Raw genomic sequence first — 14,799 nt, 5'->3', positions numbered from 1 at the left:
TCTTTAAAGTGCCTATGGCTTCTGTGCCACCTCCTGGCCTCCTTTGCTCACAGCCCTCAGGGACTGTAACTCACTGGCTGACGTCAAATGCCCAAGGCACTGCCACCTGGCCTCCTCAGGTCCTTTCCTCTTCTCTTGCCAACATCAAAAGTCCTGCCCCCTTGTCTCAAGTCTTACACCAGGCCAGGGACGGTAAACCCAAATTAGGCTTAATTTGAAGTAAGGTTTAATGGCATGTTAGAGCCACATGTTTGACAAAGCATAGCTTTCAAAGTATTTTTTAAGCTACACAGTAACAATTGAAAAAAATTTTAATGAACTCATTTTAATGTGTGTTAGAAAAAATAACCATCCTTCACAGATTCTATTTAGGTTAACATTATTTTGGCAAAGGCTATTTTTTAAAGGAAAAATGCAATAAAAAATAAAATACGTGTTCTATGGCTGTGGCAATATACATATACATAAAATTTGAGAAACAATACCATATTGTACCCTGTCTAGTCACTTCCCAGATGACAGTTGTCATTCATCTAGCACTTAAGAAGTCTGGCACTTACGCCAGGTATTTTAAACACACCAGCCACCATCTTCACAATTTTTGAGAGGAAGTAAATGGGCCTATTATTACCACTTTATAAATAAAGATGTTGAAACATGAAGTATTTGTAACACAAGATAAGAAGCAGAAGTAGCTCATTAACTCTGGTGCCCCACCTACAAGCCATGTTGTCTCCACAAAATTAAAGAAATTTGCATGCCCCTACTTAACTCGGTTTCTAACGTGAGGTCTTGTGTGCTGGTTGTTCATAGTTTCCAAAAAGGAAAGATTAATAGGTGACATGCAGATGTCAGTGACCTTCACTAATGCCCCTTTTTCTTATAAATTCAAATGGCTACACTGTTAGTTTAGCTGTGGGGCTTGCACAGGGTCTAGAGTGTTTGCAGTAAGAGGTGCAACCCCTTTCTGAGAAGACTTGCCAAAGGGAGCTTAGGTACAGAGGTGGGTGTTCTTAGAACTGGGAGGATTCTGCAGCTGTCTGACCCAGAAGTCCCTAGCCTGGTGTCCGGGACCTCTGCAAGGCTCACATGGAGCTCCAGGGGGGTCCATGAACTCTCTGAAATTGTGAGCGTAGTTATATTGATATGTGTGTATGGTTTTTTTTCTTGGAATATTGCCTATTACCAAAACAGGATTAAAAACCACTGGTTTTGTCTTGACCCACCCTTCTGCAGTTTAAGAAATTAAACAATCACCACTGGAGAAGCCTATACAATACGAATAGCCAGGGCCATAATCTTGAATGACACCCATGGGGATCTCATCGAGTTCATCTTTCTCTTTTTCTCTTCATGAAGCATCTAACTTTTAACAAGAGTGATTCCGGAACTGGAAAAAACTAAATTTCTGGCCAGACAGACATTAATACTTCATTGTATATTCAGTGCCAACTTTCCAAAGTTTCCAACATGACCTGTTACATTTTTTTGATGAGGAGATTATTTGTAGCCAATGTGATACGGGCCTCTGCTTTATGATTTTAGCAAAAATAGTTGTTTGATAATCATTCTTCCTCTTGTTTGATCTCAGGAGTTTCTTGTCTTATTGATAGAGCTTTCAGGGAGAAGGGAGAGGAACAGAGGCCTGCTGGTTCACGAACATTTTCCACAGCTGTAAGGAACACAGCCTAGGGCTCCTCTTTTCTGCAGGAGCCGGTACATTTCTCATCAGATCAAATCCATCTTGATGTGAAGGTTATGGGAGACTTTATTCTCTGCTTTCATGGAGTATGTGATTGATGGTAAACACCTAAGAGTTTAAGACAGTTTGCCTTGGATCACATGTGAATTACACAAATTTCCACGTATGGTCAAGGACATAAATGATGATACTGAGAAGCTATCCAGTACCAGAAACATTGACACTGTAATCTGAGGGTCTGCCAATTGAAGTTAAATATTCAAGTGAAAAAGTAGCCTTTGGCCAGAGTAATGTTCTGGGCCATTCCTGTGTTTCAGAGATATTTTTCCCTGTTCTGTAGTTTTGACCTGACATTTTTATTTGCATTTGCAAAAGTGCAGATGCATTCAACCTGCCCTGGGAGAATTTGAGCTGTCAGTGCTGAACTTCCTCTTCTTTTTAGGCATCTACCTGCCATTCATGTTATTGAAGCTAGAGCCAAAGCACTCTACTACTCTTCAAGTACTCTTACTACTGAGTTATCCTATAAATATCTTGGGTGGACTGGGCTGTTGGGCTCACTCCTGGCGCCCCACCCCCAGGAAAGTGCTAATGGAAGGCCTACATTTACAGGCTGTGTGCATGCCCTTGTGGGTAAAAGCTACCTAAGTGCTCAGGAATGCAGCTTATCTGTCCATTTTTTATTTCTTCCTTGGTCTTCACTATCTTGTGAATTCTTTGATAATTTTTAAGATTTTGCTTTGCATAATTCTTGATCGTTCATGGGAAAGATTGACCTGAATAACTAGAAATAGCACTTCGTTTTTTACGAATGTAGTCATTGGATTTGTGAGAGTACCAGTATTTTAAATTGGTTTCTTAAACACATGTGGGAAATCATCGTGTGCCCCTTTACAATGAACACTCTTGTTTTGTTCTGAGAGCTCTGGGGAAGAGAGTGTGGCATTCCTGGGGTGAGGCTGCAAGTCCCTGCACTGATGTTACAGGTACCTGACATGGCCTTCAAGCAGTCTTACTTTCTCAAAGTCTGTACAAAGCTCATTGTCTCAAACTCCTTTACAATAAAATTGTCATTTCATTTTGTTCTGCATTTAAAAACTTATCTTCTAGTCTAAAAATTGTTATTTTCAAACTTTCAGTAAGTTCTTAAGCATATTTTCCTTGTATTTCCAACTGAACACAGCGGAAGTGCAGAATAACTTCAGGCTGGGTTTAAGGAGAGTTTACGTAAACAGTGGTCTTACGTGGCTGACGTGGAGCTTGACGGTGTTCACCTCTCTTCCACAGGTGGCATTTGTTCCTAAAGATGCCCCTTAGACCTCACAGAATCCTTTTTCAGTCACCAGTGATGTAATATGTCCAGGTTAATAGCTCTGATGAGCTTATTTTACCATATTTCATATTTTTTAATGAGGACTTAGGTACAAGTAGACTTGACTGAAGGCAGTGTACGGTTGGGTGGCCATGACTGAAACTGGAGTTTGACTGTTTAAAGGTCTTTGACTGCAATAACTACAGTGTGTGTGCCACTTAATGTTTCAGTGTTTAACTCATTTCATTCTTAAAGTGCTCATGTGAAGTTGTTATTGCCCCCATTACATGGGTGAGGAAACTGAGGCTTAAGTTGTGAGTCAGATTTTAACTGCTGAGCAAATATACAGTCCCAGATTGTTGATTGCAAAGGTGAACAGCAATGTTGATCTTTAAATTCTTGTTATTATGAATATTTTGGGCAAATTGAAAACTGTATTATTAGACTATATTAGCTGTAACAAGCTATGTGCAACACTGACATTTACTAGGTCTGAATGGCTTGCCATAATTGTTTCAAAATAAATTATCACAAATAAAATTGAAGACTCTTGTAAATACTCTCTGATCTTTTTCCTCTTTGACTCAGCAGAATTACCCACTGTTCTGATTTTGTTGATTAGTTTTCTTACTAATATTTTTATACACTTACTACGTATGATATATCCTTAAATAATAGGGAGCATGTTTTTGCAGGTTTTTAAACTATGAAGAATATCTGATGTATTTTCTATTGCTATTTAAAAGGTTAAACAACTCTTTGAGGGATGGCTACCTAAGCAGAGACATCATGCTCCATTGCGTGACTCCAAAACAAATGGCATTGAATGTATCTCCACAGTTACTCACCCTCTCGTCGGTGTGGAGTTTTGTTTCCAATCCTCTTCTGTTCCAGATAATGCAACAGTGTTTACTCATTTGTTAAAGGTCTATTAATACCATCACATTTTTTCTATTACATTATTTGCTTTATTGATTAAGAGGAGTTATTTATATATTCTGGGGACTAATCATTTATTATTTGTATTTATGACAATTATCTTCTTGTTAAAGCTTCTTTTTAAAGAATACCTTCTTGTACAGAAGTTGTATTTGAGTGTAGTCATATTTACCACTTTTACTTGCATTACTGGTGGTGTTTTTTTTCTTGTTAAGAACAAACACATAAACAGAACTACTTTTCTACCAAAGTCATAAAAATAGCCTTGTATATTTTATTCTAAAATCTTAAAATTTTTTCTTTTCATATTAATCATTATTTTTTCTTTTTTATGTATTGTGTCTATTTTTTCCATGGAAATATCTGACTTTCTTAGCACCACTAACTGAACAGTGCGCCCTATTCATGAACAGTACATGGATTTGTAATTCCACCTCAGTGTCATACATGTGGGTCTTTTCCTGGGATCTCTCTTGTTTCTCATATTGTCTATTCCTGGATGAATACCTTGCTGCCTCAATTGCTATACAATTATAATAAATATTGGTGTTTTAAAGGATAAGAATATAGGGGACCATTCTGTATGGCACTGGGAAATGTAGCCCAGCTCCCACTCAGAAAGGCCACTGGGAAGTGAGGTCTGGCACACAGGATCCACTCCTATGGATAGGCTCTCCCGAGGGGAATCAGGCCTGCATTCTCCCTACTCCGCTCTGAGGTTTGCTTTTGCTAAAACTCCCCCACCCTGAATTGAGGCAGCAAGTGCTTACTGCATATTTTTAAAGTAAATTCCTAAAATATGAGCTAAACCTCTCAAGTATGGAGTGTAACCAGTTCAACCACTTTTCTCTTTACATACGCAAATATCCTTCTTCTTTGATGTAATTAGCAACATCTTCTCCTTTGTTTTCTGTGAAAGGTAACCACCCAAAGCGAACCTGTGCATAGTAAATGACGACCATCCTCAACGTAATGTGCCCAGAAAAACAATAAAAGCCTGTGCAGGCAAGGGTCGGGGCCCTCTCTCTCACTTAGAGAGTGGTCCTGCCGTCCCTTTTCTCCACAGGACTTCTATAGTCTGTGCGAGCTTGTCCACTGCAGCCACAACACAAGGACCCTGCCGGCCTGCGTCCGCATCATAAACCCACTTACATAGTTTTTTCAGAATTTTTCCTATGGAAACACTTTTATCTTTTATATAAATATAGAATTAGCTTGTTAAGTTACACACATACACACAAAACTCCTTCGAGATTTTACTTTAAATTATATCAACTTTATAGGATGAATGTGATATTTATAATAATGAGTATTCCTGTGATGAACAGATGCTTTTACATGGATTGTAGGCAAATTTATCCATGTTTTTCTTCTTGTGATCTGTTTAAGAACTATTCACCTACGATCAGAAGGGAGGGAGGAGGGGGATAATGGAGGAAAGAAGGAGAAGGGTCAAGAGAAGGAACATGTATAAAGGACTCATGGACAAAGACGGGGGTAGGGGAGGAATAAAAGTAGAAAGTAGGGATTGGGTAAGGCAGGGGAGAGTAATAGGGGGGAAATGGGGACAACTGTAATTTAACACCAATAAAAAATTTAAAAATAACAAAAAGAACTATTCATCTACTCTGAGTTATGTTAGTTTCTAGGAGCAATATTTTGTGCATTTCACAATTAATAATTTTAATTTCTTATTGCTTTTTAGAGCTTTACTGAGATAAAATCCACATACCATATAATTAATCACCCATTTAAAGTTTACAATGCAATATGTTTTCAGTTTGCACAAAGTTATGCAGCCTTTAACACAATATGATTTTAAAACATTTTGTCTCCCCAAAATGAAGCCCTGTACCCATTATCAATTTCTTCTACCCCTAGTTAATTTCTATTCCACCCACCCCTCCTCCAGCCCTGAAATATAATTAGTCTATATTCTGTCTCTTATATTTGCCTATTATTGAATCTAGTATAAATGAATTATGTAAGATCTTTGGCCACTAGATTCTTTCATTTACTGTATTTTCAGGGTTCATCTATATTGTAGTATCTGTGGATATGTCATTACTTTTCAGCTCTCCATCGCCTTAACCACTCAGCCACCTCATCCCTAATTACTTTTTAAGGTCAACTAATGTTCTGTTGCATGGATGTACTACATCTTATTTATGTGTCCATAGGATAGACATTGTATTGTTCCATTTTTTTTTACTATTATGAATAATGCCATTATGAATGTTCATTTCCAAGTTTTTCCATGTATACGGCTTTTCATTTTTCCTGAGTGTATACTCTGGAAACTCCTATGTGGCCCTCTTGCTGACATCATTTTCAAATTTTATGGTTGGCAATAAATACCATCAGTTATTTTCTTTATACACCCAAGTGTTAAATTGATGATATGGTAACTCTATACTTAACCTCATGAGTCATCGCCAAACTGTTTACAAAGCTTCGGCACCATTTTACAGCTCCACTAGCAACGTATGAGTGTTCCAGTGTCCACACCCATGCCGGTGCTCACTTAGTGTTGTCTTTCTGATTCTACCCACCACAGTGGGTGAGAAATGTTGCCTCCCTAATAGTTTCCACTATTTGGAGAAACTTTGAATGGGCTTGTTGGTCACTTGTTTGTCCTTTTGAAGAAATCTCGGTTCAAACCTTTACTTATTTTTAACTGAGCTATTTGTGTTTCTATTATTTGTATATTGTGGATAGAGTCCCTAATCAGATATGTGGTTTTTAAGTATTGATTTTTCATTCTGTGATTTGCCTTTTCACTTTATGGATGGTACTTTTTTGAAACACAAACATGTTTTAATTTTTATATAGTCCTGGTTATCTTTTGGGGGGGGGTTGTTGTTACTTGTGTTACTAGTTTTGTATCTGAAATCATTACCTAACCCAGGGTCTGAAAAACTTACTTAAAATGTTATAGTTTAATAATTTTGTATTTTTTTTCTGTTACATTTAGATCCATGATTCACTTTGACTAAGTTGTGGTGTGTGGTTTAAGTAGGGATCCAACTTCTTTTGCACATGAATATATGTACAGTTGTGCATCATATTTTTGAAAAGACCATTTTTCTAATTGAATTTCCTTAGCACTCTTGTTGAAGGTCAGTTGACCATAGATGTATATGTTTATTACTGGACTAGAATTGATGTTTGAATGAAGTCCAAAGGAGTCACACAAATTTATGTATGTATATCTAGTCATCTGAACAGCATAATTTAGTAAAGAGACCATATTTTAGCTTTCAATATTTTCTAGTTTTCATTGAATTTTATTTCTTTGGCTTATTACTTATTATGTCTTATTTTTTAATTTATAAATATGTTTTCACTACTCTTATTTTTGGTTTCTGATTTTTTATTTTTAGTTCTATCCACAGCAGCCACACTATCAACTCGCCTGCATGTTTTCTGGTTTTCTACCTCTTTTTACATACCTGGCAACCAGAATTCCGCATGCCTTCCTGATAATTTCTCTGTGAATTTCAAAATACGTGAGTTTTATTTGATCAGCCGTTTCTAGGTGTTTCGTGGCAAGAGGGTTGGGATGCTGTTGCCATGTTGCGGGACTCACAGCCCTGATTTTGCTTTTGTGCTCCGCCTCTCACACTTCATCCTAAATTTTACCAGGGAGATTTTCCATCTGTGTATTTTCCCCTCCAGGCTTTATTTAAGTGGTCATAAAAGAGTGCCACAAGCCAAAGTATGTGCTTCCTATTCCAGGTGATATGTGAAATTTGATAACATTGAATTAGAGCAGAGACTGCCTTTTATTTTGGAATAAGAGAAGCCCTTGTCCCCTATTTTCTCCTTCATGATGTTAAAGGTGCTTACTCAGGTAGGAGTAAAGCAGATCTCAATTGTCGCTTCCAGTTTTCCCTGAAAAGACCTTTGGAGTACATTAGAGAGTGAATTCAGCTGCCAGATATTTATGCGAGCATCATTCTTTACAGAAATAAAAACCCTAGCCAGGTTTAGTTGAATGATTTGAAAGATCTTAGAAAACAGCCTCTGGAGAAACACTTGGGGAAAAGAAGAGCATCATGGAATGCCAGAGCGACAGGGGCCTTTACTTGCAGTAGCGCCCACACTGCTTCATGACAGGGAAATTGAACAACGGGGAGGACAACTTTGTTGTCTGAAGACACTTCAGCCCGGATAGAAGCAGGAGTAAAAGCAAAAACAAAAAAACAACCAAAAAACCCCAGGTCCCTTCATTTCCTTCTTTTTTTCTTTCTTATTTCCTCTGTTCTGACATTTTCCAAACAGGTAAGTAATCCCCCAGTAGTTCTAGTGAGGATTTTAGTGAATGAGACCATAAGTCTTCCTTTCCTCCTACAGTATTCCATGAGATCCCTTTCCTAAATCAACTTGTTAATCTTTTAAACCAGTTCTTTGATTTTACATAATTCATGAACCTTTCCATGACAGGCAGACTCTAGGATGGCCTAAATGATTCGTGCCTCCTGGTATTTAGACTGGCTTCTTTCACTTGGCAGCTCAGTCATTTTTAAAGCGCTTAAAATTTTAATATGATTTTTTTAAGGCTGTGAAAGTCTGAATGCTGTGAAGTTATAAAGCAATAAGAAGAACAGGCATCTTAAGTTCTACTCGTTCCCAAGTGTCTCTAACTCCTCTAAAAGCCTTCTTCCTGAGAGAGTGAAACTCAAGAACTAGATGGAGGTCGAGGTTGCCATGAGGTCTGGAAGGCCTCTGGCGCTCTGTTATTGCTTTGTTTCCCTATATGCTATTTTGAAGCTACGCCTGGGAGCAAACAGTTTTGCCTCATAAATTACATATCCTGCGGGGCAGGTGAGGCGGCAGAATCCTTTTGCACCTGCCTCTGGGTCAAGGGAGGAGGTATTGGTTTGTTTCCTCCTGTGCATTCATTCCCAAAAAGCATAAGCAGTGGGAGAGGCCAGGCACAGCCCTGCTTCTTCAAAACCTCGTTCCTTAATCTGGGGTTGCACAGAGCCACGGAGCTTGCACGTCCACCGAGTAACGAGTGAGAGCAGGATGAAGCAAATCACTGTGGAGATCCCGGGTGGGGCAGGTTGCTCTTAGGCTACCACCGGAGAAGATGCTTTTTGTCTGGTTTTGGAATTCTGCTTTCGGCCCACCTTGTTGTGCCCCTGAAAGAACAATCAGTCAGCAACTGCACTCTCTTCTATGCCCCAAGCCTGTGTCCACCTTACCCTGCTGGGCCTCCGAGGGAGCCTGCTCTGACAAGGCACTGATGGGCTTCTTTTGTGATGTACTGTTTTGTGAATCTGAAAACATTTTTATTTTTCAAAGTCAGTGTGGCACTATTGCCTCCTAAATAGTAAGCAGAATACGTGGGGGACTTGTGAAGATGTCACAAGCTGCCTCTGGGAGATCGGGAAATCAGTACCTTATTAATTGTAAATGGATTGAATTGCATGCCGCACTTACGAAATACGCACAATAACACAGAACAAGGGTCAGGGGCACAGAGAGTAAAGTGAAAATAGTAATGGTCTCTCACTGAGCACGAGGGCACTACAAAACACAGTGCTCAGGAGCCGTGCTCAGATCAGCCTCCCTAGATTCTAATTCACCCTCCCCATCTCAGCTGGCTCCCTGAACTTGGACACTGTTGTCTTATATAAGTAACTGGGCTAATGATAGAACTGCCATATTAGGTTCCTGTAAACATTAAATTAGCTGATATATATAATTGGCTAAATGCTTAGCATATTTTCTATAATGTTAGCTATAGTTGTGACTATTGAATCATTCAATTATTATTATATATAATGTATAATATATATCAGTAGCTAGTGGTACTAGGTTAGAAAGGCAATTCATCAAATGAGTCATCCTTATAGAAATTGTAAAAATTTTATTAAAGATTTTATACTTCCACAAGTAGCAACTTTGGTGGTAGCCGTAAGAGCAGTATAAAATGTATTCTGCTTCCCAGCGCCCTTTGGTGTTATATCTCAGCAGTAGTTGAAAATGTAGAGAATATAAAGACCTTTCTATCTATTTTAAAGTTGGCCTCAGCTTCAGTATCAGTGAAATGGGAGAAATGGCATTTCTCTATGCTTTTATGAGTATGATGCGTGTTAATATATGCAATGTATGTTGAAAAGTACTTGGTTTCTGCTTAGCTTATGTTAGCATTATTATTTCTTTCAACATTATTTTATTATTTTCTTAAATAGCAGTTTTTCTCTGCCAGGTTGTAATAGGAGCTGGAAGATAATCACTTACAGATTGTGCTCTAGGGTAAGAGAACTCCAGGGTTACCAACTTAGAGAGGACGTGTAAGGGTGATGCTCAGTGAAGGAGGCAACAAAACCAGCCAGGTTGGTATCAGCAGTGAAGGCCACACCTGTATAGCACTAAGGTCATATATTGTATGCCTCAGGCTCATAATTAAATATGATTTGCATAGTAACTACATTTCTGGCATATTTTAAGTTAAGCTAGATACACTAAAATATATATATATGTATTAATATATTTTGTTATTCTGCAGAACACTTAGAAAATAAAAAAATCTTCTCTTATAAGTACTGTTTTAAAATGAAAAACTTCTCTGAGAAAACAAACACTCACAATTTAATTAATTCAGCAGCAGTTACTAAATTTCCACCCAAGCGTGGACTTTCTTCTGATCCACAGTACATGGTGCGCTTCCCGTTCATTTGTTTTTAAAAAGGGTCGGTTTTGCTGTTGTATCTATGTGATTTTCTTGACAAAACCTTCTCATTTGTCTGAAATAAAAACACTTAAAACCCTTTTTCTTCCCTTTATAATAGCAAGAGCTATTTTGAGGAAGGGTTTTAACTCTGAAAAAAAATTATAGTTACATACCGGGGCTGTTTGGATTTTTCTCTAATTGAGGAAGTAAAGCTAGAACTTCTGGGTAAAACATGGCATCGGACTAAGAGTGTCTAGGCTGCCATCTCCTAACTTGCCCTTAAAGATTGTCAAAAGGAGCTACAGAAACACAAAAACAAACACCATCACTGGAAACTAATAGAAAAGAATTTTTTGATTTGCAGATCTGGTACTATAAGATTAATAAAACACAAGCCTGGATCACAGATACTTGGCCTTATCAGCTGAGACCAGTGTGATCACCACCAAAATTACAAAGGAGAGGCTTACGTATGTGGACAGTTGTTGGTCTTCATTATTGGGCTGCTGGGCCTCAGAGTCAAGGAAAATAAGCATCCATTCACTCTGCTCCTCAGTAGGAGCGTCTCCTGTGCATGCCAGAGTCATGCCCTGCTCCTCCTCCCTGCCTCACCTGTGCCTCTCTCTCTCTAAATCCCGACAGAAGCAGAGATATCTAGCAAGCTGGCATGGCAATAATTAGTTGCATTCTGAATACCTAAATTTTGGTAAAAGGAGTATTGTGTGTGGGAGCAGACACCGGCAGCACCCGAGGCATACATGTATTGGGGAAGTGCGCAGTTTCTCATGCCATATACTGTGACAAAATAAGTCATTTACTTAAAGCATAGACCAGGAATCAGTAATCAATAAGTTTCCATCTGCACAGAGCCATGTTCCGTGAAATAAGACGCCAGAATTTGGCTCAGGCCCTGTACACAGCAAGATCTACTCTGTAAGTCAAGACTGACTTACTACTAAAGAGGAAAATAAGCATTTTCTGTGAATCATTAACTTTTTTCTCTTAGTCACATACCTGGTAGAAATGCATGCACATGTGTGTACTGCAAAATACACAGATGAGTATTTTTTATAGTTTTATTTTAATAGCTAATAGAATCACAATACTCAGAGAGTTAGTGAATGAACTATGAACATTCCACAAATGTATTTTAATAGGAAACATTTTTGTAATTTTCAATATCATCATGTATAGAAATTAGATTTAGGTCAAAGGAAGATTGATCGCAGCAGTGGGGAATCAGATCTTTTGCTACAGAGTGTGGGAGCAGTTGGATAAGCACAAGGAAATAGTTAAAACGTGACCCCTGTCACACATTTTATGCAACGAAACCAATTCCAGTAGACTTTGGATCTAAATGTGAAAGGACGAGCAATAAATCTTCTAGAAGTTAATGGAGGAGAAATTTTAATGACCTAGGAATAGGGAAATTTGTTTTAAACAGAAACAAAACTACAGACAATGGGGAAAAAACAAATCTGACTGCATTAAAATTAAGGATTTCTGTGTATTTCAAAATGCCATATAATTGTATAGAGTTCAGCCACAAACAGACATCTGAAAATGAACACATGAATGTCAAAGGACTTATCTAGAATATTTATAGACAAATAATATGAAGAGGCATTGGGAATCATGGAAATGCAGATTAAACACCAGTGAATTATGACTAAGCACTACTTCACCAAAATAGCTAAAAACAATTTTAAAAAAGACTGAAAAAGTTATGGAGCAGGGGACACTTCAGTACTACTGGTAGAGATTTAAGTTGATTCAGAATGCTTGTCATTACCTACTGAAGTTGAAAGTTAGCATTTCCTGTGAATCAGCAATGTTTCTCCTAGGTTACAGACTTGATACAAATGGATGCACATGTATATTGTAAGATACACACATACATGTTTATTAGAGCTTTAGTTGTAATAGCCAATACTGGAAATAGCCCAAATATCTAACACAATTAGTGGACAGCATAAATAAGTTTTGTTGTACTCCTATGATAAAACAACAAAAAAATGACCTACAAATACATAAAATTTAAGAGTGGATTCATGCTCATAATATTACATGAAAGCAGCCAGACACAAAATACTGGTCATTTTATGTTTGCATTACATAAAGTTTAGTAGAACTAAATATAGTGTTTAAAGATGTAACTTTTGGTGATAAAACTAAGAAGCTCGGAAAGTGGTGCCGCGCACGGTAGGATCCTGGTTACCTCGGTGGAGGGGGATGGGAGTGCATCACAATTACGAGGGAAGGCTTCTGTAGGAGTTGGTGAAGTTCTGTTTCTGGACTTAAGTAAAAATTATCAGATAGCTCTCTAAATGTCAGGAAGTTTTTTGAATCTGAAGAATACCTTTATGGGAAAAATGGAAAGAGAGTTGGTGCAGAAGTTCAAGTAGTTTAATAGAGAGTGTGAAGCAAGAAGGCCAACATCTACAACAGCTAAGAGCATGGACCTGGAGTCCGAATAGGACTTAAGTCCTGGCACTTCAGTGATCTTGGGCAAGATACTGGTAAAACCCCATCTCTTAGAAGACTACCCTGAAAATCCGGTGATCAGTAATGCTGATTTTATTAAAGTTAGAGCAAATAAGGGTATGACATGGGTAGTCTTAAGAGTGTTTTTAAAAAGGCGAAGTTAGGGGAGAGTTCTCAAACAGTTCCAGGACCTGGGCTGAGAGGTTTTAAGTTAAGTCTCACAAGGCAGACACTTGGTAGAAAATTAGGCAGAGTCTGTGTAAAACAGCAGACGGAGTGAGCACAGCAAGGCTGGGGCCTGCAGGCAGTGTTGATAAGCAAGTGCGCTGCTTTTGGTGAATCACTGTCCAACGTCTTGGGAGCAAGTATTTCTGGGGGCAAGCAGCTCAGGAATTATTGTTTGGTTCGGTGCCATTGGACATAGATTTAGGAAAACAATTGCTGGCCTAAATGTCATTTACTATAGAAAATAATGTTGGTTTCAGTTCTTAGTACTTATATTTTTAAGCCATAGTATCTGTATCTTTGAAATGCAAGTTGTGAGTATTAAACATGTTAAAACATGTAAACCACTGATGTCTGGGCCTGATGTTGAGTAAATACTCAGCATAGGTTAGCTGCACTTACGTTTTACAAAGCTATATTGAATAGCATGTGCATTTGGATGCCAGCATCAGAGAACCCATGTTCTGGTATTAGATTTCCTGATTTCAAATCTTGTTCCATTACTGCCTAGCTTGTCTCCTCCAGATTGACAATTTTTTAAATCATCTTTCCCTATCTTAGAATATAAAAACACATTTTTTTATATTGGATTGCCATTATCCAAATAGAAGTGGCTGAAACCCGAACTGTGGGCTTGTCCAACCCACACTATTAACAATCCTTGTTTTATTTGCAGAATGACATGAATTACATAGCATCCAGTGGACTTCTATTTAAAGATGGCAAAAAGCGGATTGATTACATCCTGGTTTATAGAAAGTCAAATATACAATATGACAAAAGAAACACATTTGAAAAAAACCTGAGAGCTGAAGGCTTGATGTTGGAAAAGGAGGTAGGTGCTTTAGCAATACTAACTATGTGATACAATATGCTGGAAGGGAGATGATCTTTTATGTTTTAATATGGAAAGTATGTAGCACATGGCTTTATAAAATGTACAGTTATTTTCTCCCAAATGTAAAAGAAATACATACTATGCATAGTCCCACTTAAATATGTATTCCTTTTTTACTGTCTACATTTCTGTAAATTTAAATGTTTTTCAAAGTGTATAACTATCTTTAATATGTTTTAAATTGAAGAAGGAATAATTATATCAATGTAAAGTACAAAACCCTATGAAAAGAGAAACATAATGTTGAAAGAAGAGAGTTTGCTGAACTGTTAATGTCTGGGTTTTAATATTACAAGTATGAGCAATTGTCTTCCTAATGCTTTTCCTTTTATGCTTTTTTTAAAAAGCTGTTTTTAAAACAGTTTTAGGATCACAGCACAACTGAGACGAAGGTACAGGGATTTTGAACATACCCCGGCCCCTCACATGCATAGCTTCCCCACTATCAGCATCTCCTACCAAAGCAGTACATGCATTACCATTGGTAAATCCACATTGACACGTCATTATCGCTTGGGGTCCATAGTTTACATCAATGTTCCCTTTTAATGTTG

The 14,799-nt window shown here is 37.9% G+C and overlaps 1 protein-coding gene across 3 annotated transcripts in view; it reads left to right on the top strand.

Annotated features, from left to right (window-relative positions):
• The window catches only part of ANO3 (anoctamin 3), a 286,084-nt gene that overhangs the window by 175,352 nt on the left and 95,933 nt on the right, over positions 1 to 14,799 (top strand). For all 3 annotated transcript variants that reach the window (XM_053925078.2, XM_053925079.1, XM_053925080.2), the window contains one exon: positions 14,024 to 14,182. In XM_053925078.2, the coding sequence (XP_053781053.1) occupies positions 14,024 to 14,182 (159 nt within the window). The remainder of the gene's footprint in view (positions 1 to 14,023; positions 14,183 to 14,799) is intronic.

This window comes from Desmodus rotundus, chromosome 5 (assembly GCF_022682495.2).
Source record: "Desmodus rotundus isolate HL8 chromosome 5, HLdesRot8A.1, whole genome shotgun sequence".
Lineage (NCBI taxonomy): Eukaryota > Metazoa > Chordata > Mammalia > Chiroptera > Phyllostomidae > Desmodus > Desmodus rotundus.
Note: the sequence above shows the minus strand (reverse complement) of the source record. Positions and strands in the feature narration are given on the sequence as shown.